The 21,619-nt window shown below is 39.7% G+C and overlaps 1 protein-coding gene across 10 annotated transcripts in view; it reads left to right on the top strand.

Moving 5' to 3' along the window:
- Window positions 1-21,619, top strand: part of PLCB4 (phospholipase C beta 4) — a 408,833-nt gene that overhangs the window by 263,638 nt on the left and 123,576 nt on the right. For all 10 annotated transcript variants that reach the window (XM_037990701.2, XM_037990697.2, XM_037990700.2 and 7 more), the window contains 3 exons: window positions 1,131-1,211; window positions 1,992-2,051; window positions 2,876-3,019. In XM_037990701.2, the coding sequence (XP_037846629.1) occupies window positions 1,131-1,211; window positions 1,992-2,051; window positions 2,876-3,019 (285 nt within the window). The remainder of the gene's footprint in view (window positions 1-1,130; window positions 1,212-1,991; window positions 2,052-2,875; window positions 3,020-21,619) is intronic.

The raw sequence follows: 21,619 nt of genomic DNA, 5'->3' as shown, positions 1-21,619 counted from the left end.
ACAGTAATTTTTAACAGAAACTAAGAGTCTGAACGGCCCCTAAAACCTTAATCCTGTAATTACTGTTTATTTGTTTTAAGGCACTGCCTTGATCCATGTTTGCCAGACAGGTTCCTAATTGCTGGCATTGAAATGATGATCTAGGAAGAATGATCTAGGAAGCCAGTTTCTTCAGCTCATGAAAAGAACATGTAGATTTATTGAAGCGTGGATGCTAAGTATTGGTGTAATGCAGTCAGAGGGCACAGAGCGTCTATGTTCATTTCCCAGACACCCTTTTTCTCTCATTGACATGGACTTTTCCTCTCGTTCCTAAGCATGATGGTGCTCTAGTAAGACAAGAAGTCGGTTGGCAAGTGTAACACAGCTGCTCTGATGCCTTGAATTTGGCTAATATTCCTTCTTTATTCAAACTTGATTCTGTAGCTTTCACTGAGTTTCTGGTGTCAAAGTTCAAAGCAATGGTTGTCAAACTTTCGTGTGTGTCGGAATCTTCTAGAGGGATTGCTGGGTCCCATCCCCCCCAGACTCTGACTCAGTCCATCTGGGCTGGGGCCCTATATTCTGCAATTCAGTAAAGCTCCCAGCTGATGTTGATGCTGCTGGTCTAGCACCTACATTTTAGCTTTCCGGCCTGTTCAAGACCTGCTTTACAGGACACCAAATGAGGTTAGATAAAAAAGCAAAAATCTCAGCAAATAACTAAATGCTGGATTTTACAGACAAAAGAAAAGAAAAGAAAAAGAAAAAGACACAAAACAAAAACCAGTGACTTAAAAAATATTGTATCTCCTGATTTTTGACATCAGTGGGCTAGAACTTGGGAATCCTTCTTCCAGATATTAAGGAAACTTACTTCTCTATCACTTTCACGCCTTAAGTCAGTATGCTTTGTTCTTAAACCTATCCTAGAGCGAGATGTTTTATTAAATTGATGAGTTTTACAATACAAAAATGAAAGCAAAGAATTTTCAAAATGAAAACATTCCATAATACAATAAGAATTGTGGATATTAGATGTAAAAGAGTGATTTCTAATTTGCCTTTGTTTAGAAGCTCAACAATATTTGCATTTTTATTAGATTCAAAATAGTATGAGTCATGAAGATCAACACATTTGTTTTTGACAGGAATCCTTTGTGTTTGAACCCAACTGCCTCTTCAAAGTGGATGAGTTTGGCTTCTTTCTGACATGGAAAAGTGAAGGCAAGGTATGGCCCAAGAACAGCAAGTTGTTCTTTCTGCTTTGTGGTTTAAGCCATTTTGTTTCTCAACAAGTAGACTGAGCACTATTGCTGAATCCTACCCTTATTCATTCATTCAAGGTTTTAAAAAATGCGCCTGCATGTGCCAGGCATTGAAGTATACAGTGATGATTAAGGACATTATCCTCATAGGTTCCAGTCTAGGAGCAAAGTCAGGCATTAAAAGATAAGTTACAAGTCATTGAATGTTGCGAAAGAGAACACTGGATTGTCAAAGAGCTTAATTTAATGTTGGGAGTTAGAAAGAAATCTGCCAGAAGAAGAGATGCTCAAGCTGAAATCTAAAAGGTACATTAAAAGTGTGTTCATCTCATTAAACCCTGGGACTTAATTCAATGTATGGTACAGTGTCCACATTTAATGAACAATTGAGCTGAATTTAAGAAAAGAAGAATTATAGTTATATAAAAATTAGCATTTTTCTCATATTTCACGTACACACATGTTTGATGATTATTAACAATGTTTTATATATAAAAGTAACAGATTTTAGAAACATTTTTATATTTAGCATTGCATATATATGTATATATGAAATGGAATACTTGGGGTTTTGATTATTTCTGATTATTTGCAATAATTATTGTTACATGGTTTTAATTCCCTCTTCAACCTGACTGTAATAAGCACAGCCTTCATCGTCAGAAATTTTTGCCAAGCACTTTGCCTGTATCATAGGTATGGCATAATTTAAGCTCATTGCTGTGTTGTATTCTCTCTCTTCAGGAAGGACAGGTGCTAGAATGCTCCCTCATCAACAGTATTCGGTCGGGAGCCATACCAAAGGTACCTGTGATTGGTATTTGCTTTTCTAAACACAGATTTACTTATATTGGAAATGGCCATGGCTTCTAGAGATAAAAAGCTCACTCTTTGTATCCAGGCTACTTAAAACACTTAATCTCAGTTTTGAGAATAACATGTGGTTGCTGGTTGTGGTAATGCCACATTTATTCACATGAAACCTCTGACTCTCCTCTGTTGAGAGAGACGCTTTGTGGACAAGCAGACCCTAATAAAAGGCTTTTCTATCCTGTTGCCATATTCCAGGTCCTCCAACAACTACAATCAAAACTCTAAACAAAGACCCTCACATCTAGTTTCTAAATCAAAAATTTTAGGCCAGGCACAGTGGCTCACACCTCTTAGCACTTTGGGAGGCAGAGGGAGGCAGATCCCTTGAGCCAAGGAGTTGGAGACCAGCCTGGGCAACATAGTGCAACCCTGTCTCTACAAAAATTACAAAAATTAGGGTGTGTTAGCATGTGCCTGTAGTCCCAACGACTCAGGAGGCTTCTGCGGGAGGATCCCTTGAGCCAGGGATGCAGATGTTGCAGTGAGCTGAGAATGTGCCACTGTTCTCCAGCCTGGGTGACAGAGCAGAGACTCCGTACCTCCCCCAACCAAAAAATTTGTAATACCTTTCTTATCAGTTGATTTCAAGGAATATATAGTGTTACAAATTTCACCTCTACAGGTTTTAGAATAACGCTAAGTATCTGGGCCCTTATGTGTATTCTTACATTAAATGTGGTTGCTTTTTACCAAGTTTCTTCCTCCATGCTCTGTGATCTAACTTATTTTTTTTCTATCTGTGTACCTCTATACAGGATCCCAAAATCTTGGCTGCTCTTGAAGCTGTTGGAAAATCAGAAAATGATCTGGAAGGTCGGATAGTTTGTGTCTGCAGTGGCACAGATCTAGTGAACATTAGTTTTACCTACATGGTGGCTGAAAATCCAGAAGTAACTAAGGTAGCTTCAGTTAAATGGCCTTCTTCTCTTGCCCCCCCATAATGTATATATGTTGTGTGTTTAATTTTATGTGTGCTACATTTTTACATACTTAAATTGTATGATAATTTAAAAAGTAGCATTGCTTTGCTGACATGTTTCTGTAGAAAATCAGCAAGCACAGTACCCTTTTAGCATGTCACTCCTGTGGGCCAGCAACCCAAATTACCTACTATGATATGTTGGAGGGAAAACTAGTCCAGCACTTCTCCAACTTGAGTGTATACCAGAGTCCCCTGAGCTCTTGTTAAAATGCAGATTCTGATTCAATAGGTCTGAGGATCCTTTTCTAACAAGCTCCCAGGTGGCATGGATACTACTCATCTGACAACTACAGTTTGAGTAACAAAGGTCTGGGTCAATACCACTCAGTAGAAATGCAATGTGAGCCACATATATAATTTAAATTTTTCTTGTAGCCATGTATTAAAAGTAACAAGATACAGGTAAAATTAATTTTAATAAAACATTTTGTTTAATCCAGTAGACCTAAAATATTGTCATTTTAACAGGAGACCAATATAAAATTTATTAGTGACATATTTTACATTCTTTTGCTCATACTGAGTCTTAGAAATCTGATGTGTATTTTCAAATCAGGCTAACCACTTTTAGGTGTTCAATAGCTTCATATGGCTAATGGCCACTATACTGGGTAGGCAGTGCAGGTCTGGATGGCTAAGAAATCCAAACTCCCCCTCCCAATAAGTTATTAAAATATTGGGTTAAGATCAGTCTTTTAATACCCAACATACCATTGCCCTGCCAAGTGAGTCTCAAAGAGACTTCTCAAAGAAGTAAAAGCCTCTTAAATATTTTTTCTGCTAATCACGTGTTTACAGGGTGATTTCGTACCTCTGTACAGCGCTCCCGTTATCTTTCTGTAATGTGTGTGAAAAGGACTAAGCCTTCACTTTCCATTGCAGAGAAGGGTTTGGGGGAATGGGGAGGCATTTTGTCCTCTCATTAACCCTATAATTGGAAACTCAGTGTAGGATGAATTTCTAATGTCATTAGAAATACTGAATTTTAGAGCTAAAAGGAAATGTACAGGGAAGATTATTTGAGGACACTGAGATTACAAAACTTAACCATGAGTCCAGAGATGACTTATGGCAGAATTGAGTTCTGTTGACCCCTAAACCATCAAAGCTCTATTACCCTAACTCACGAAGTATGGTCCTCATTCTAGAAGTGCTGACCCCTCCTGGGAGCTTGTTACATATTTGACTCTCATGCCCACCCAGATGTTCTGATCCTGAGTCTTCATTTTTGACAAGACTTTCCAGGTGACTCAGATGTATGCTGAAGTTTGAGAACTCCTGGTTTGTAACTTCGGAGGCAGAAATGGATGCTCCATGTCACATAAGAGTGTTTGGTTCTGTCCTTATTGTGGTGGTTTTATGCGATCGTTCATGTCACCTCACTTCAAGAGAACAGATTTTGCAGTGTCTTTAAGTTCTTTTATTACTCTGCTGAGATCAACTCCTTCTTTAATTACCAATTCATATTACAAGAAACAGGATGATGCAGTATGAGCTCAAATATTGGGGCTTTGGGGCCACATTGCCCCGGTTCAAATCCTTGCTCGTCCCCTTCCTAGCTGTGTGAAGCAGATGTACAGCTGGACCTCTCTGCGCCTCATTTTCTTCATCTGTAAAATGGGAACAGTACCAGAATATCTGCTCTTAGGATGATTGTGAGGCTTACATGAGTTATTACATGGGAAGCACTTTGCGTACTGCCTTTCTCATTGAAAGCCCTCGATATGTGTTTGCTATTAGGATGACAGAGGCACAGAATTTTAGGGTTGGAAATGGACCTTAGGAAGGGCTTCTCACCTCATTTTTCAGATGAGAAAAATGAAGCCAGAGAGGTAAAGGAACTCTGAGACCACACAGCAAGCTGGGCCAGAGTCCAACCTAAAACCAGGTCTTCTTATGCCCTATATGCTGTACCCACTTTGCCCTGTGCCCTGAACAAATACAGTCCTGGGGAGATGGCTCAAATCAGTACATCTCATAATGTTTTTGCTTTCCATAATTTGGTTGCTGTTAGTCTTGGCCCATGCTAAGAACCGTGTTCTGAAACATACTCTTGAGTAGATTGTGGATATGTACAGCTGACCCTTGAACGATGTGGGGGTTGGGGTACCATACCCCTGTGCAGTTGAAAATCCATGTGTAACTTTTGACTCCTCCCAAACTTAATAGCCTACTATTAACTGAAAGCCTTACTGATAATATCAACAGTCAACTCACATACTTTTTGTAGGGTGTATGTATTGCCTATTGTATTCTTACAATAAAGTAAGCTAGAGAAAAGCAAATGTTAATAAGAAAATCATAAGGAAGAAAAAAATATGTTTATTGTTCATGAAGTGGAAGTTGATCATCATAAAAGTCTTTATCCTTATCATCCTCACGTTGAGTAAGCGGAGGAGGAAGAAGAGGAAGAGGTTGGTCTTGGTGTCTCAGGGTTGGCAGAGGTGGAGGAGGTGGAAGTGGAGTCAGGAGAAGCAGGCACATTGGTGTAACTTTCACTGAAAAAAAAAAATCCATGTATAAGTGGACCCACAGAGTTCAAACCCATGTTGTTCCATGACCAGTGGTATATGTCTGAGGGTTGGGAGTGGGGGGATGTATACTTCAAGGTAAGATTTGAAGGTTTTCTCCTAATATCATTTACATGGAAATTTAAGAGCAGCTGGCCAGTAAGAGCTAAAAAATAATTCTGTATTGGATTTTTTTATTCAAACTCAATACTATTTGAGCATGCTCTTACTGAAGAAAGTAAGTGTTTCAGTTTCTGGGAACTATTACATTGAATTTCATTAATAGCATAATATATAAATAAATATAAATCTCATTGTCCAAACTGGACAGTGCATTGTCCTTTTGGTTGATTGACACTTGGAGAAAATATTGAGTACATTTTTTCACCAAATATACATGCATGTGGATACTCTTACCCACTGCCTTATCTCAAAACTTAAAATAAGTATGTTTACCACTTTCAGCGTTGACAGCATTTTCTCCATCACCACTGTTTCATTTCTATTCCTTTCTATGTGTTTCTATTCCTAATAGAACACACAAGCCATCAAAGTGAAAGGCTTCATATGAAATACACATAGATATAATTACCTCAGTTCAAAATAATGACAGGATACATAAATCAAATTGGGTCCATGAGAAATGTAGAGATCTCCCAGGGTACATGAAATATTGTTTGTGACTCAGTGAGTGGTTCTACTCAAACATGAGTATATCCTAGGAGCCTAGAATCATGGGACCATGAAATATGCTAACAGCCCTCTTACTTAGCCCATGCAATGAGAAGCTGCATTTTTGGTCAGTTTATCACAAGAGTCAATTCGAAGAAGTAATCATTTTTTAAAATTAATTCATATATACCTTAAACACTGTAACTTAAAGCGTATAAATGTTGTTCTATTGTTGACTAATCTTTTAATGTTAGGGACAAGCCTTTTCATTAACTATGGGTCTATTGAGTGGGTTTTCTGTTTTCGGTTTTTGTTTTTTTTGTTTTTTGTTTTTTGTTTTTCTCTATACTTTTAATGCCTCAGATAGCCAGTTTGGTTTCTTTAAAGTGGATCTGAGACTAAGGACACTCATTGGGCAGAGTGCAATGGAATGTAAAATCCTACAGTTCTGTGACTTTTCTCCCTAATCTTTTAGTTATCTTGTCTACACGGAATTTGAGAGAAATATTTTTAGCAACTTGCCTTTAAAGAAATCTTGCCAAAATATTCAGCTAGAGAAATGACAACCCTCTTTCTTTCCACAAGATCCAATCATTGGTTTATGTAATTTTTATGACAACTGACAATAAATAGATTTGAAAACAAACATAAGTAACTCATGATAGACATGCAAGGTGAGAGCAAAAGGGTACAAAATATTAGAAAGTAGCTTGCCAGCTGGGAGAGTCCAGCACTCCCTGGGCAATCTGTGTATTTTGCTTGTCTTATGAACACCTGATGAGCCTTGGTCTGACAAGCGAAATATAAATTAAGTGAGTTTCTAGTATAGAACTTACTTATGAGTAGATTCACGGGTCTCTTTTTAATTCCTAGGCTCTGATTACACTTAAGATCTGACCATTCAGAATAATTCACTTAACCCAACATTTAATCTAGGCAAAAGGGTCAACTTTGAACTTAGTGTCTTTTATACCAAGGACCATGTTCCACATGGAGAAAGCTTTCCTGACTTTCAGCAAGCCATTTTCCCTTCTTTATTTTTCTACTTCTCAAAGAGGGTCTCTGATAGTTTTTTTCTTATTCGCATGGGTGCTTTAAGAGTCAATGAAAAGGCCGGGCGCGGTGGCTCAAGCCTGTAATCCCAGCACTTTGGGAGGCCGAGAAGGGCGGATCACAAGGTCAGGAGATCGAGACCATCCTGGCTAACCCGGTGAAACCTCGTCTCTACTAAAAAATACAAAAAACTAGCCGGGCGAGGTGGCGGGCGCCTGTAGTCCCAGCTACTCGGAAGGCTGAGGCAGGAGAATGGCGTGAACCCGGGAGGCGGAGCTTGCAGTGAGCTGAGATCCGGCCATTGCACTCCAGCCTGGGCGGCAGAGCCAGACTCCGTCTCAAAAAAAAAAAAAAAAAAAAAAAAAAAAAGAGTCAATGAAATATTGTCTGAAATCTGAGTTTCTCAGGATTGGATTTTAAATAAATACAAAATACTCTCCAGTGCATATGACTCTGAAAATATGATTGTGCTTTTTTCAGTAAAAGATAATAACATTATAAGAGACACCTTGGTAGCTCACCTTGTCTTGTCTTCACCTTCTCTCTCTGCTTTGAGAGTAAATAAGCTTGCGTTGCCACTCTTACCTGTTTAGGAGATTTGTGCTTAGTTCCATATACCTGTCTCCTTTACCGATAAGTCCCAAATCAAAGCTTTCAACTCTTCTCACCTGCTTCTGCCACAGTCATTTTCATCTCAACAGATGTGCTCTCAGTTGCAGAGAACATGAACACCTTCCTCTTACATCCTATGTTAGTCTGTTCACAAATACTGTTTGCTCTACCCTCAGCAGGTATCCAGAATCCAGCTGCTCCTCACTAACATCATCATGACACAGTGGTCCAGGCCAATATCGTGTCTTCCCTATTGTGCCCCAAGAGGTGTCTAACTGGTCTCTTTGCCTTAGCCATGCCCATTTTAGTCTAGTCTGAAAACAGCAGATGGAGGGATGTTTTGAAATGTAATTCAGATCACATCACTCCACTGCTCAGAACCCTCCAAGGCCCCGCTAGATATCATCCCCACCTCCCTTCCCCTTTCAACCTTAATCTCTCTCTTTCCTCCTATGCATTTTCTTCTAGCCTCTTGGATTTGGCATTTCCTGTTCCTTCCATCTGTATCACCCTCTTTCCCAGTTTCACACAGACCTTTCTCCCCTACAGCCCTCATGTGTCTGCTGGAAAATTGCCTTAGCAGGAGCGTCCCATTTCACCAGCCTTCAGCACTTCCTCACTCCTTTTCCTGCTTTATGTTTCTTCTTAACACTACTTACTTACCATAATATCCATTTATTCATTTATTTTCTTCCTCTGTCTGCAGGACAGAGGGCTTCTCACCTCATTTTTCAGATGAGAAAAATGAAGCCAGAGAGGTAAAGGAACTGAGACCACACAGCAAGCTGGGCCAGAGTTCAACCTAAAACTAGGTCTTCTCATGCTCTATATGCTGCACCCACTTTGCCCTGTGCCCTGAGCAAATAGATGGCTCAAATCAGTAAATCCCATAATGTTGTACACCTCAATTTTGCACCTGTTCTATTGAGGTATTTATGTTGACTAAATGAATTCCAACCCAGCTGATAAAGATGTATAATCCTTAATGTTGTACACCACAATTTTGTACAGTTTAGTTGTTAGAACAGCTAGGAAGATGATCCTTTGACAACAAGACTGAGAAAATGTGATTCAATGATAGTCTAAAGGGAACACAAAAATCTGGGATCCCGTGTGTTATTTTTAGAGTCACATTTCAGGATGTAATAGGGCTGCTGCTAAGAATCCATGACGAGACTGGAGGTTTTGACCCTGGTGTCCTGGCCTCTTTCCAGTTTGGATCATTATATCTCCTGCTTACCTAAATCCTTCCTGTCATTACAGTTAGAAAATTTAGCTTTCATTTCCTCTCCTGAACAACAGTCTATTAAAAAGAATTACTAACAAATTGCTGTCATATTTACCTCAAACCTAGTATGCCTTTCAGTAATAGGTGAGTCTTATATGTCATAAAGCTTAAAACATTTAAGAATAAATACAACCTACTAAAAATTAAAAAAAAAAAAAAAATTAGCCAGGTGTAGTGGCGGGTGCCTGTAATCCCAGCTATGCTGGAGGCCGAGTCAGGAGAATTGCTTGAACCCAGGAGGCAGAGGTTACAGTGAGCCGAGATTGTGCCACTCCACTCCAGCCTGTGCGACAAGAGTGAAACTCCGTCTCAAAAAAAGAATAAATGCAGCCAAATGAAGCTATTTTCCCATTTTTTTCTAAACTGTAAAGTTCTTTTTTTTCTTAAATTCTGGAATCAGTCTCATCTTTTTGCTCACTGTTTTACAAGAAGCTATACAAATAATTGAATACTGAGCATTCTAATAAATTAATTTCATTAGAAAAGCAATGTTAGTTCCTCTCACGTTTTCTTTTGTTTTTTTTCCTCGCTCAGAATACAACTAGCTTGGAAGGATTTCGGTGTCTAACAAGTTGAAGGCAGTTCAGATGTCTTTCATTAATAAGTTACAGCTGGCACTGCACAGCAAACTGAAATCACAGAGTCACTAGATGTAAGATGGAAATGCAGGCCTCATTCAACATCTCCATAAATAAGTCTATTATTTTATACCAAGTTGAATTTTCCTTTGATTACAAAAAATAAGCTGTTATTACGAGGTTCAAAATGCAAAGATTGGGATTGAGTTTAGACCAGACTGCTCATTATACTTTATGCAGGTTTGTAAATATTTGGCAAACTTCATAAATTATGCCTTGTAATCAAGTCATCACATAAGCATGTGAATAACCACTATAGAAATTAAATTACAAAAATATTATGTATTCTTTTGTATACAAAAAGATAAAGTCAGGTCATTTGTTACCAGTAATAAAATATTATTTTAACAAATTGGGCTGAATGTCAAAATTGCTTTGCTAAACTTGAATTGTGTTGAGTGGAAGACTTACTGCAATGGTTCCAGGAGAAGGAATTTATTCTTTGTTTCATTGAAAAAAAAAAAAAAATTGAGTCTCTATTTAAATTGAGTCCTGCTGGCTTTGCTAACATCCTGCAAAGCCTCCAAGCCCTGCAGCCAGTTCTTCTACTGATACTCAACCACAGCATTACCCCAAGGGATCAGAGACTTTAGCCTCATCTGGGGGCTTCTTAGAAGTGCTATTGCATTTCTTAAAATTTAGTTTTAATTGTACTGTATAGGCCAGTGGCTCTCAATACCTCAGAACTTATTAGAGATGCAGATCCCCAGGCCATGCCCCGCCCTACTGAATCAGAAACCTGGGATTTCACCAGCCTTCCAGGTGATTTCTGATGCACACTCAAGTTAGAGAACCACTGTTATGCAGAAAAGCTCAATCACTAGCATTTATATCCTGCTTTACTTGCAGAGGGCCTTGAAGAAATTACATTAATTTAGTGGTCCGCTGCCCAGGCTCAAGTGAGCCGATGCCTGCTGAATACTAAAGCAGCTAAATTGTAAATCTGAACTGCCTGTTGATCAACCAAACCCCAGTATACTAATTAATAAAAGCTTCTTCACCACATTGCCTCAACAGTTTTTGAGGCTGAAGTGTGGGATGAGTGTGTAGATCTCTGTGTTAATTTTTTTTTTTTTTTTTCATGTTTCCAAGACTGAAAGTTGACATTTTCTTGTAAGTTGTTTTTCTTGAAGCTCTTCTGAGTTCATTGGAAACAAATCAATGAGAGGGGGGCATTAAGAAGCTGTCCGGAGTGCAGAGCTGTGAATCAGAGCAAATAATTGAGTGCATATTCTTAAGTTTAAATGCCCCATCCCACCTAAGAGTTTTCTTTTTGCCAAATAAAGATAATGGATTTTATTGTTATTTCTATTGCTGGGTTGAATTTACAGACCATCAGTCTCTGCCTTACATGGGCTGTGGTCATCAGAGAATCTGTGGAGCTGGTGAGATCCATCTCCTGGGGCCTCCTATGACCACCTTTTTCCTCTGTGGCTCCTTTTTCCTTGCCTCTCAGTTCTCATTTGTTCTTACAAGACCATCTATCCTAGCAGCTGCTACCTCAGTGTCTCATCCATGATGGCTCTCTCTGAACTCTGAATTATTTATTTGTGCATCACCAAAAGTGGTAGTTCCTTTAGACCAGATTTTGTGAACTCAGATACCTGCGGGAGCCAGGGAGATGATGTGAATAGCTGAGAAAGTGTCAGGCAAAGACAAATACGGGAGGGTGTGGACTTTAGCAAGTCAGAATGTACATATGCTGTTGAGGGAGGCACTTTCACTTATTTCCAGCTGGTTTTTCAACTACCAAAACATGGGCCTGAGGTTTCTAGATTGTTTTCTTGTTCATTTAATACTAAGGTGGTTTTTTTTTTTTTTACGCGAAATCTCTTGATATTAAAATGTTGACAACTCATTTTTTAAACATTGTGCAAAATGACAAAGGTGTCTGTGATCATTTAGATCCCTAGCTATAGACATCGGGCACCATGTGGCGTTAACACACTTGCACTAAAGTGAATGCTAATATTGACTTAATGTGTTCCCCTTATTGGCATTTTAAATGAAAGATATCTTTGTTCTTTTATTTCTTCATTCAGCTATTCATCCAATAATTATTTTTTTGATGAAACCTGAACTTGGACAAATCATTTCAGTTATATTAATCTTTTTAATCCTCATTTGTAAAAGAAGGGAATTGCACCATGTGTCCTTTGAAGTCACTTTCTCTTATAAGACTTAAGGAAGGACTGGCCAGCCGTGGTGGCTCACACCTGTAATCCCAGCACTTTGGGAGGCCAAGGCGGGTGGATCACGAGGTCAAGAGATCGAGACCATCCTGGCTAACATGCTGAAACCCTGTTTCTACTAAAAATACAAAAATTAGCCAGGCCTGGTGGCCCATGCCTGTAGTTCCAGCTACTCAGGAAGCTGAGGCAGGAGAATCACTTGAACCCGGGAGGTAGCGGTCATAGTGAGCCAAGATCATGCCACTGCACTCCAGCCTAGCAACAGAGTGAGACTCCATCTCAAAAAAAAAAAAAAAAAAAAAAGACTTAAGGAAGTACTCTCTTTGCAAAATAAAGTATACCAGGAGCAAAGGAAGTCCAGGTTAGTTGCTTTGACAGGACACTTGTATACACATGGAAATCCCTAGATAAGCTTAACCTGGACTACATCATCATGACACTAGGAGTCAGCTACTAGGATAGGAGGCTTTGTGGTTGGAGAGGTGAGAGAAGTCATTCCAGGTATTTCCTGTGGACATTAAAGGTTGAGAGATCCTGAGATAGAATGCAAGAAAATCAGTTGTTCTTGGCTTCAATCAGTTACACAACAAGGAAAGATCTGAGAAACATTTAATGTGGAATCCAGAGGTTTTGTTCCTGGGTAAAGTTAGAGAAGCTAAAATAGACACCAGATTCTAATTCTGATTAACTAGGAGTATGATGATACAGCTAATCAGAAATTGAGGACCTGGTTACTTTGGGTCCGGGAGAAAAAGGAACAATGAATTTGTTTAAATTTTTTTATCTGAAGAACCTGTTAGTTGCATGTCCTGCTATGGGTGATGCAATAGGACAGAGATCATATACTACTCAGGATCATTAGGGGCTTGTCCATGGGGCGAGCTCTGTTCTGTCTCTGTGGCACATCTCTAGGCCTCTGACATCCTGAAAAGGTCTATGTGTGTTTGTTTGTTTTTTGAAACTCCCTACTTTCGTAAGGAATTAAATGTGGATTTTTAGCTGTCATTTTTCTTAGTGCTGGACTTACTTAAAAGCTTCCTGTCAAAATGATTCTTCAGGAACATGCAGCTGAAGCTAGAGGATATTTGCAGTTGTTTTCAGGGAATTTTGTCACCTGCATCAGTGAAGTGGTTTCCTGGGATGAGAGTATCAAAGATGAAAGAAGCCTCAAGCCTCCGCTTAGCTCCCAGGTTCCCTGCAACTGCACTGACCATGTTGACAAGGTCATTTAAACATTTGCATGGACAGTATGTTTTTATACTGTTGACTGGTGTTTCCTGAATGCTAAAGGAATATTGTTCATGACAGAGGAGTAGTTGCACTACATTCTATGTAGAAAGTACAGGATAGTAAAAGAAAAAGAAACTAAACATCCCCTAGAGTGCATTTCCCCTTCTGAATTTTTCTTAATTCAAGTGAAATTTGCATAACATAAAATTAACCTTTTTAAAGTGAACAATTCAGTGCCATTTAGTACATTCACAATGATGAGCAAGCACCACTTCTATCTACTTTCAAAACATTTTCATCACCCCCAAAGGAAACCCCATGCCCAATAAGCAGTTCTTCCCCATCCCCTCTCCCCACGGCGCTGATAACCACTCTAATGTGTCTTTTTATTACCCACATAATTTCCTTTTTATATGTAGTTGGACTCATGCTGTTTAATATACTGCATTTTATTATATGCATTTTCCTGTTTAAATTAAAGCTTTTTCTTAGGCTTCAATGTAACTGCAAATCCCCATGATCCATGAGGTGGATTTTCATGGGCACTTAGCTCTTGCTGTTTTAGAAATCATCCAGCCTCCTTCACAGTTGTGTTTGAAATTCTGTGCTCTTCATGGGGCACATAGTTTTCAGTGCTGGAGCCTTTCTCACCACTGCATTTCATGAACTTGACAGGTTTCATAAGAAGAGACTCGAGGCCCAGCCCCGAGGAGCTCATTTTGTCCTAGTTGCAAGTGTTATCAAATGACTCCACCAAGGGAATGCAAAATGAATTACTCTAATTGCACTAGAAGCATAATGTGAAGTTTGTATTTCACCTTTTGGCCCCTGGGAGAGAAAAATGTCACTGACTTTAAATTGCTTTTCCATTTTCCACATAGCCCCAGTTTCCAGTGCTAGCAAAAAATTGCCATTGGGAACATAATGTATGCTAACATGGGCCTACATGTATTTGTATGTTTTCTCATCTGTGTGGCAAAATAAAAAAATGGATGGTATGAAGAGGTGGGTAGAATCCCTTGTATTACATGAGACTTTGTTGCCTCCAAGCTCTATGATCTGGAGCCAGTAATTTAATGATCATAATCTGGGGTTGGCAGGTGCAGGCCGTGGGCTGAACACAACCCTTAGCCTGATTCTCTATGTCCAATGCACTAAGAATGGCTTTTACATTTTTGAAGCGACTTTTATAAAATAAAATAAAATAATAAAAAAAAAAAAAACAGGAAAACTAAGCAACAGAGAACAACGTGTGCCCCTAAAGCCTAAAATATTTATCTGGCTCTTGATGGAAAAGATTTCTTGACCTCTAATAATAATACTAATAATAGCAGCAGCAGCAGCTGGAAAATAGTTTATATTCTGTATCAGACACTGTTCAAAGTGCTTGATATGTATTATCTCATTTAACTCTCACAACAAGTCTGTGGGACAGGTATTACGACTATCCTCATTTTACAAATAAAGACGCCCAGAGAGGTTGAGTAACTTGACTTTTCCAAGGCCATATGTCCAGTAAGTGGTGTTTTGGACCCAGGCAGTGGCTGTCTCTAGTGCTCTAGATCCTGAATTCTACCACCACCCTGTGCTGCAATTCACAGTTGGCTTCTTTTCCTTTTTCTTTTTTTTCCCTTGGGCAGAGTCTCACTCTGTCCCCCAAGGCTGGAATACAGTGGTGTGTTCTCAGCTCACTGCAACCTCTACCTCCCAGGTTCAAGTTATTCTTGTGCCTTGGCCCCCCAAGTACCTGAGATTATAGGTGCATGCCACCATGCCCGGCTAATTTTTGTATTTTTAGTAGAGACCGGGTTTCACTATGTTGACCAGGCTGGTCTCAAACTCCTGGCCTCAAGTAATCCACCCACCTCGGCCTCCCAAAGTGTTGGGATTACAGGCGTGAACCACCATGTGCAACCAGTTGGCTTATTTTGCTTATCCATATAAAAACGGGGCAGGCAGGGACGAACAGCCCCTTTCACCTGTAACACTGTGTGATCAAATGTTTTAGGCCAATGTTTTAAGATCATTATCTGTGGGAACTATAGTCATACAGTAGTACTTCCCGAATTAGTGGCCTGAAAAAAGGATTCCTTAAAAAAGTCCACATATAAAGGGGGTTGTTTGGTCAGCTAAGCATGAGAAAGTCTTTAGACAGGTTTCTTTTTGGTAGCACTTTCAGAAGAAGTATTATTCTTACGTGGATCTCAGCAAGGAGGAAAGCTATTCAGCTGTTTCCTAAACTTTTTTTTTTTTTTGATGTGACACCGTTAAAATCTTTCAGAACCAGTGTCGTACTTAAGAAAAGTCAGTAAATTATGTTGTAGAGGCATTATTCAACTCAATATTTTTCTAGAAGTATCAAAACAATGATGTAATCTAAGCATTCATTTATTCATATTTACCATAAATATTCTATTTATTTTCCCTATTTTTCCACTTCCACTTGTCTTCACTCCTCGCTTTTTTCTGCTGTGTGTGGTGAGACTACTTTAAAAAAGAGAGAACCAGGTCATGAAACTCAAGCCCGCATATTTAGATTCCTTTTAGTAGCTCTTACATTGAAAGTCCTATTTAGTTTATAGAATTACCTATAGATTTGATTTGCCTGAACTAAATTGGTTGATGCTGCCTAGTTGAGAGTTAGACAAAGGCTTCTTGATGGATTATATTGATCTCAGGCTAAGCAGGTAGGATTGTCATCAAGTTGAAATACTATTTACTTTGGCATGACTTAATTTGCCAACATTGTCAACAGGTACATGTCAGGAAGAATGTGACCGTGGGGGTTATAAATACAAGCCATTAACTAAAGAAACAACTTTATGAACACCTTTTAATTCACCAGCTGTTTACTCCTCCCATACCAACAGAATTTTACAAATTTGACTGAGTTGAGACCAAAAGTATGCTGTCAGAAAACTGATGGTTGCTGACTGGCATAAGATAATGCTTTTGGTTTTCTCAACATTTTAAAATCCCTCCATTCTTTTAGAGCTCTCCATTTGGATGCCAAATAATGTTATATAAAATAAACCAAATGTCTTATTTTCTTTTTGAAAGATTTCTGGGGGTGTAGGAATGTAGTTGGTCTGCAGACTTTCAGACACTAAAGAACATCATGTGTTGTATATCTAAAATCAGAAGCACAAGTGAACATAGGCATTAATGTAAGTATACTCTATGTATATACTTTTCTCTCCTAATCTTTTGTGTCCATAACAGTATATTTATTGTAGTAGATATTTGGAAATAGATGCAATTATTTGTGATGAGATTTTATAGATCCAATAGGACATTGCTACAGGGTATCTATTAATATATAGAATCAGGCTTAGGCAATGCAAAAATTGTGTCTAAGGAATGCTAACAAAGAAAGCCATTTGGTATGAAAGTTTGGGACTGCAGCTTCTGAGTGATGACCAAGAACAGCGCAGGTGTTGTCTTTTTTCTTGTGGCTATTTAGAGGCCTTTTTTGACCTAACTGGCCAGTGTTGTTAAGATAACCAGCCAGGCTGATAGACTGTTTTGACTCTCTGGGACTGACTAAATTAATTTTGTCTAGGAATGTGTAAATATTATCCTCACCCATTCAATTATATCTTTCAAACACAGCCGCCCATACTCATAGATGGCAGCTTATTTCTTGCACAGATACTCATTCACCATGCTCTGAGGGTGAAAGAATCATATAATTTAATATTGTCTAGGAATGTATAAATATTATCCTCACCCATTCAGTTCTATCTTTCAAACACAGCCACCCATATTCATAGATGGCAGCTTATTTCTTGCTCAAATACTCATTCAGCATGCTCTGAGGGTGATTTAAAAATCATATGGCACTTAATACATTTCTTCTTTCACTTTCATCAACTTTACTCTGTAGCTTCAGACTGTCAAGAAAAAGAGACCCTAGTTGCTCTCTTTTTCCCCCTTTCAATTCTTCTCTTTTAGGATTTGAAAACTTTATGAGGATTATTACTGACTTTCCAAGGGCTTTTGAAATTAATATTGGGTTGTCTTTCTAATTTTGACGGGGGGGCAAAACTCCTGTTGCTTTTTAGCCACCAGTTTCAGAAGTAGGTTGCTGTCAGTCATTATCACAGGCTCACTGATGTAGCTTTCTATCCTGGGTTTTTATCCTGGATTTAGTGTCCTAGATGAATACTTTAGAAAGATAAAATGTTCATTTCAGTTGTCAAGTCCCACCTGTACCATCAGCTTCTCACTCTCCACCTCTGCTGCTGGGATTTTATAATTCCCAGGCCTCAGACCTGGACCAAATGCTGTGGAAATGGGGACCCAGGCTTTGGGAATGCTGGCCCTTAGCTTTTGGCTCCTCCTGCTGCTCTACTGGCTCTGGCCTTGGTCCTTAGGTCTAGACTGGGCAGTTGGTGGCCCAAGTCATGTTCTGATGTACCCCAGTTCTAAGAAGTAGACCTCTGTCTGGTTTCTGTAGTGGCCCATGTTCTGATCATGTACCCCAATTCTAAGAAGTAGACTTCTGTCTGGTTTCTGTACTGAATCATCTAGTAAGAGTTATCCCAAGAAGCCCAGATCTTCCAGACCAGAACTTTTTCAAGCAGGAGGAGCTGTAACTTCCAACAGTCTTCCTCTGGGCCAGCTCCCTGCTGGAAATCACCAGCTCCTGAATTTCCTGTGGCTTGAAATACCCTCTTACCCAACCTCACTACGGGTGCCTACGTTGCTTTTATGTTACCTATAAATTTCTTTCAAATACTTCGACACATGCAGTGGGGTGTGTGTGAATTTTCATGCCAAACCAGGGATTGAGAATTTAAAATTTTAAGTAATCACCCTAAAGGTGGTTAGTTAGCATTTGAAAAATTTAAATCAAAGCTTAAAAGTCAGTCATTATATATAAATTATACCTCAATAAAATTAATTCAAAATAAAACAAGCCTACCCTTCCGTGGCCACCTACACATCCCCTTCAGTTAATTTTCTCTCTCATTAGCACCAGGTGCTCTGATACTCGCCTACTGGAGTGGTTGCTGCATGATAGACACCTGGAGGCTTGTTAAAATGCAGATTGCTGGGACCCGCCCCCAAGTTGCTGATTCTGTAGATTTGGGATAGGGCCTGAGAATGGGCACTTATGGTAAGCTCCTACGCGATGGTCAACCCGCTGATCAAGGGAACCACACTTGAGAACCTCTGGCATAATGCAGACTGGAACTACCTTTTCTTTGGTGGAGCTCTTCATGGTATTCAAAATACACAATTTGTCTAGAAATAAGGTACAAGCCCTGGTATCCTTGTGAGCCCAGGGCACAGGAATCTGGCAAGGCCAAATGCCTGCCTGGTATCTCTTGGAAGCTTGTTAGAAATGCAGAATCTCAATGCAGATGCCAGGCTTACTGAATCCAATGCTGTGGTTCACAAATGCCCCCAGGTGATCCAAATGCACATTAAAGTTTGAGAAACACCTGCCCAAACCAAATTTAGTTCACATCATCTAGTTCAGTGGTCCTTAACGATAGGTTCACGTTAGAATTATCTGTAGTGTTTAAAAAAGGAAATTGATAGCCCAAGCACATTCTAATTATTAGTTAGAATCTCTAGGGTGAGACCCAGGCTTCTGAAATGGCTTATAAGTTCCCCCAGGTGATTCTAATGTACCACAGGTGCTGGGAACTACCAGTCTAGTCTCTAAGTGCTATTCGCATAGTTCTTTTAACAATGTACCAGCTGGAAATCTCTTCCCTTTATCCTGCCCTCAAAGTTAAATACTGACAATTTAATGCCAACTAAACCTTCTCCTAATTAAAATGAAATGATTTCATTTGCTGTGCGTTTATAGACTCATAAGAGGAAACATGTTGGTGGTGATTTATCTACAGTCCCTATTTATTTTAGAATCTGAGGCACTGGCTATATTTCGTGGCAAGCTAAAGCTCAAATGCTTTCATGAGACTAAATTTCTAGCTTAAGATGAAGGTGTAGTTCCTGCACTGAATAGCATTCATCTGGAGATTTGTGAAATGTTGCAGTTTTACATCTAAGCACCTTATAAGGAATTCTATCTTAGACAAGATTAGATCCTGTGGAAATCTGTACTTGAAAAGCTTCATAGTTTGCTCCAAGTGCATGGAAATGGGTCTTATTTCTCTTGAATGCCCTTTAGGTCTTAACAGAACTCACAGTGCCAAGGAGTCAAAATCTATATTTCAAATCATATGCATTCCTGACATATTATTTGAGCAGATTAAAACTAATTGATAGAGCAATTAGGCACCTTGAAAGTAGCTACTTGAAAAATGCCGACTTTTTCTTACCTCCATTCACTTCAACAAAAAATAGGCTGGGTGAAGTGGCTCATGCCTGTAATCCCAGCACTTTAGGAGGCCCAAGCAGGTACATAACTTGAGCCCAGGAGTTTGAGACCAGCCTGGGCAACATGGCGAGACCTCCATGTCTACAAAAAAATACAAAAATTGGCTGGGTGTGGTGGCTCACACTTGTGGTCTCAGCTTCTGGGAAGCTGAGGTGGGAGGATCATCTGGTCCCAGGGAGGTCAAGACACCAGTGAGCTGTGATTGTGGCCACTGCACTCCAGCCTGGGCAACAGAACAAAACCCTGTCTCAAAACAAAAATAAAAGTAAAACAAGAAAACAACAAAAAAATTCATCGATCTAGATTTGTGAGTTGCCAATACCAAGAAGTTCCCATGTTTTAAATATTTCAGATGGCCCTGTCATTGATTCTTCTTCCAGCTCAGACATAGGGAAGATGAAAGCTGCTGCCTGTAGCATCTTGCATCCTCTTGCTTCCACATACAACAAATGTGAACCTCAATCCCCTAAAAATGTGCAGGTCAGAGTTTCCATTCTAGTGAACACATTTGTTCAGCCCAGGTAGGGTGGGACATGACAAAAACCAAGAGTGAGTCTGGAACCATGGGGCTCTTCCCAGGCCATCACTATGAGATAGGATATCCCATGTGTAGTCACTCTCGGAAACAGCAGCTCCCTTAGGAAACTGTTGTGTCCTGAATGTTTGTGTCCTACCAAAATTCATAAGCTGAAATCCTACCCTCTAAGGTGATGGTATTAGGGGATGGGGCCTTTGGGAGGTGATTAGGTCATAAGCATGGAGCCCTCAGGAATGGGATTAGTGTCCTTATTTTAAAAAGGCACCAGATAGCCCCCTTGCCCTTTCCACTGCATGAGGACACAGCTAGAAGGCACCACTTATGAACTAGAAAGCTGCCACCGAATGTGTTGGCACCTTGATCTTGGATTCCCCAGTCCCCAGAACTGTGAGAAATAAATTTCTGTTGTTTATAAGCTACCCATATATGGTATTTTGTTGTGTGTCAAACAAAGACAAAAACCAAACTCACATCTTATATGGGTAGTGGAAGGAGAACTCCAAGTTGAGGGGTGCTGCTCTTTTAGACCTATGCTTCTCAAATTCTAGTGTGCGCACCAGTCACCTGGGCATCCTGCTAAAATGCAGGTTCTGCTTCCATGGTTCTGGGATGAGACCTGGGACTCTGCATTCCTAACAAGCTCCCAGATGATGTTGATGCTGTTGGTCTAGGGGCCCTTTGAGTAGTAAGGGTTTAGAACAGTGCTTCTTAAATGTGTGTGTCTGTGTGCAAAAGAATCACATGGAAGGCTGATTAAAACACAGATTCCTATTTCCCATCCTAAAGATGGATTCAACCTGGGGCCTGATAATTTGCATTTTAACAAGTTCTCAGGTGATCCTGATGCTGCTGGTCCCTGGACTACATTTTAATAACAAGCCTCTAGTTAACTTTTGAACAACTTAGTTAAGATGACTTCACCAGTAGTCTCTTCTGTGAAAACAGAGAGCCAAACATCAAAAGATGAAGGAGGATGCTACTGAGTCCCTTTGGAGAAAATCATGTCACAAACTTGGAGAGTGCCACAGGGTCTCTGTTCATTTTTCCGTTGACAATATGCTTCTTTGACTAAAGACTAAAAATAATTCTTCAGGATCAAAAACTAGAGATAAGATTGGAACTCTTAAGATTGGAAATAGTGCTGCCTGATGAATAATAGGACTAGTTATTTTAGGATGACAGACCAGCCTGTGCCTAGTGAAAGGTTAGAAATACCAATAGCAGACTGGGGCGCAGTTGCTCACGCCTGTAATTCCGGCACTTTAGGAGGCTGAGATGGACAGATCACCTGAGGTCAGGAGTTCAAGACCACCCTGGCCAACATGGCAAAACCCCGTCTCTACTAAAAGTACAAAAATAAAAATAAAAATTAGCCGAGCATGGTGGCGGGCACCTGCAATCCCATCTACTCAGGAGGCCGAGGCAG

Source organism: Chlorocebus sabaeus, chromosome 2 (genome assembly GCF_047675955.1).
Source record: "Chlorocebus sabaeus isolate Y175 chromosome 2, mChlSab1.0.hap1, whole genome shotgun sequence".
NCBI lineage: Eukaryota > Metazoa > Chordata > Mammalia > Primates > Cercopithecidae > Chlorocebus > Chlorocebus sabaeus.
The sequence above is the reverse complement of the archived record's forward strand: the minus strand, read 5'-3'. Positions and strand labels throughout refer to the sequence as shown.